Genomic DNA, 1012 nt, shown 5'->3' on the forward strand with positions numbered 1-1012 from the left:
CGTTTAGTCTCGACGACGACGAAGACATGGTGATTCGAGACATCACTCACTTGTGCCTTATGGAGGGACGGTACCGTGTCGAGGTCAGCCACGTTCCGGTGGGGAACTGGGTTTTGATTGGCGGTGTTGATCTGTCGGTCCTGAAAACGTCGACGATCACGAACGTAGACCACTCTGAGGAAGTCGAGATTTTCTCGCCGCTGCTCTTCAACTCGGTCCCCGTCATCAAGGTGGCGTGCGAGCCTCTCCAGCCTTCGGAACTCCCGAAAATGCTCGAGGTAGGCGAGGAAAGAGTCGCGAACGTGAGCGTGGATGCGGATACAGTCCACGAACGGCGGAAGCAGCTTTGGGGTGCTGGGAACTCTGTCGGAGAAGCCAAGCTTCAGAACGAGCGTTCGTTGACCAAACGCGGTGAAGGGGGGAGGCAGTCAACGGGGTGCAGTGTCGTCTCGACCGCACGCGGGTGTCTGTACAGCGGACAGACGACCTCAGAGGTCGGTATCTTGTCGAAAGAGCTTGCCAGCGTAGAGGAGAAAAGGGAGACGGCGTGAGGTGGTGGGGAGGTCACTTCGGCAAATAGCGAGAAGGGGAACCCAGTGAAAAAGGACCAGAAGGGTGTGTGACGAGGGGCTTCACAAATCGACGCTCGATTCCACTTTGCTCACTGCTCTTGACACGGGGGTCGTGAAGACCTCAAGAGAACTTGGAGCCTGTCAGGAAATGCCTTCTTCAAGATCGACACCCGAGGTCCTACTGGTGACACAGAGAGAGGCGGTCGCGAGCGAGAAGCTCGGGGACAGAAGAAGACGGGATGCGGCGAGAACGTCGAGAAATCAAAGTCTTAGTAGAAGACTGTTCCTCGCGTCCTCTTTACGCTGCTGGTTGCTTAACATGGAAGAGTACAGTTTCGCCCATCCCCTTGTCCGCCTTCTCGCTCTTCTCTTGGCATCTCTTTTTTCGCATTTCTCATCTTGCACGCTCGTGTGCGTCGCGTCTTTCTCATCGCCGCGAC

General features: G+C 56.2%; 1 protein-coding gene across 1 annotated transcript; it reads left to right on the forward strand.

The window, feature by feature from the left end:
* Positions 1-1012, forward strand: TGME49_327000 (U5 small nuclear ribonucleoprotein component (U5 snRNP), putative; the record flags this gene model as incomplete). The annotated part of the gene is made up of 2 exons (XM_018783095.1): positions 1-278; positions 899-1012. Coding segments are annotated over 2 exons (392 nt in total), but the record flags the coding sequence as incomplete, so codon positions are not given.

The sequence above is a fragment of the Toxoplasma gondii genome, assembly GCF_000006565.2.
Source record: "Toxoplasma gondii ME49 unplaced genomic scaffold asmbl.1656, whole genome shotgun sequence".
Taxonomy (NCBI): domain Eukaryota; phylum Apicomplexa; class Conoidasida; order Eucoccidiorida; family Sarcocystidae; genus Toxoplasma; species Toxoplasma gondii.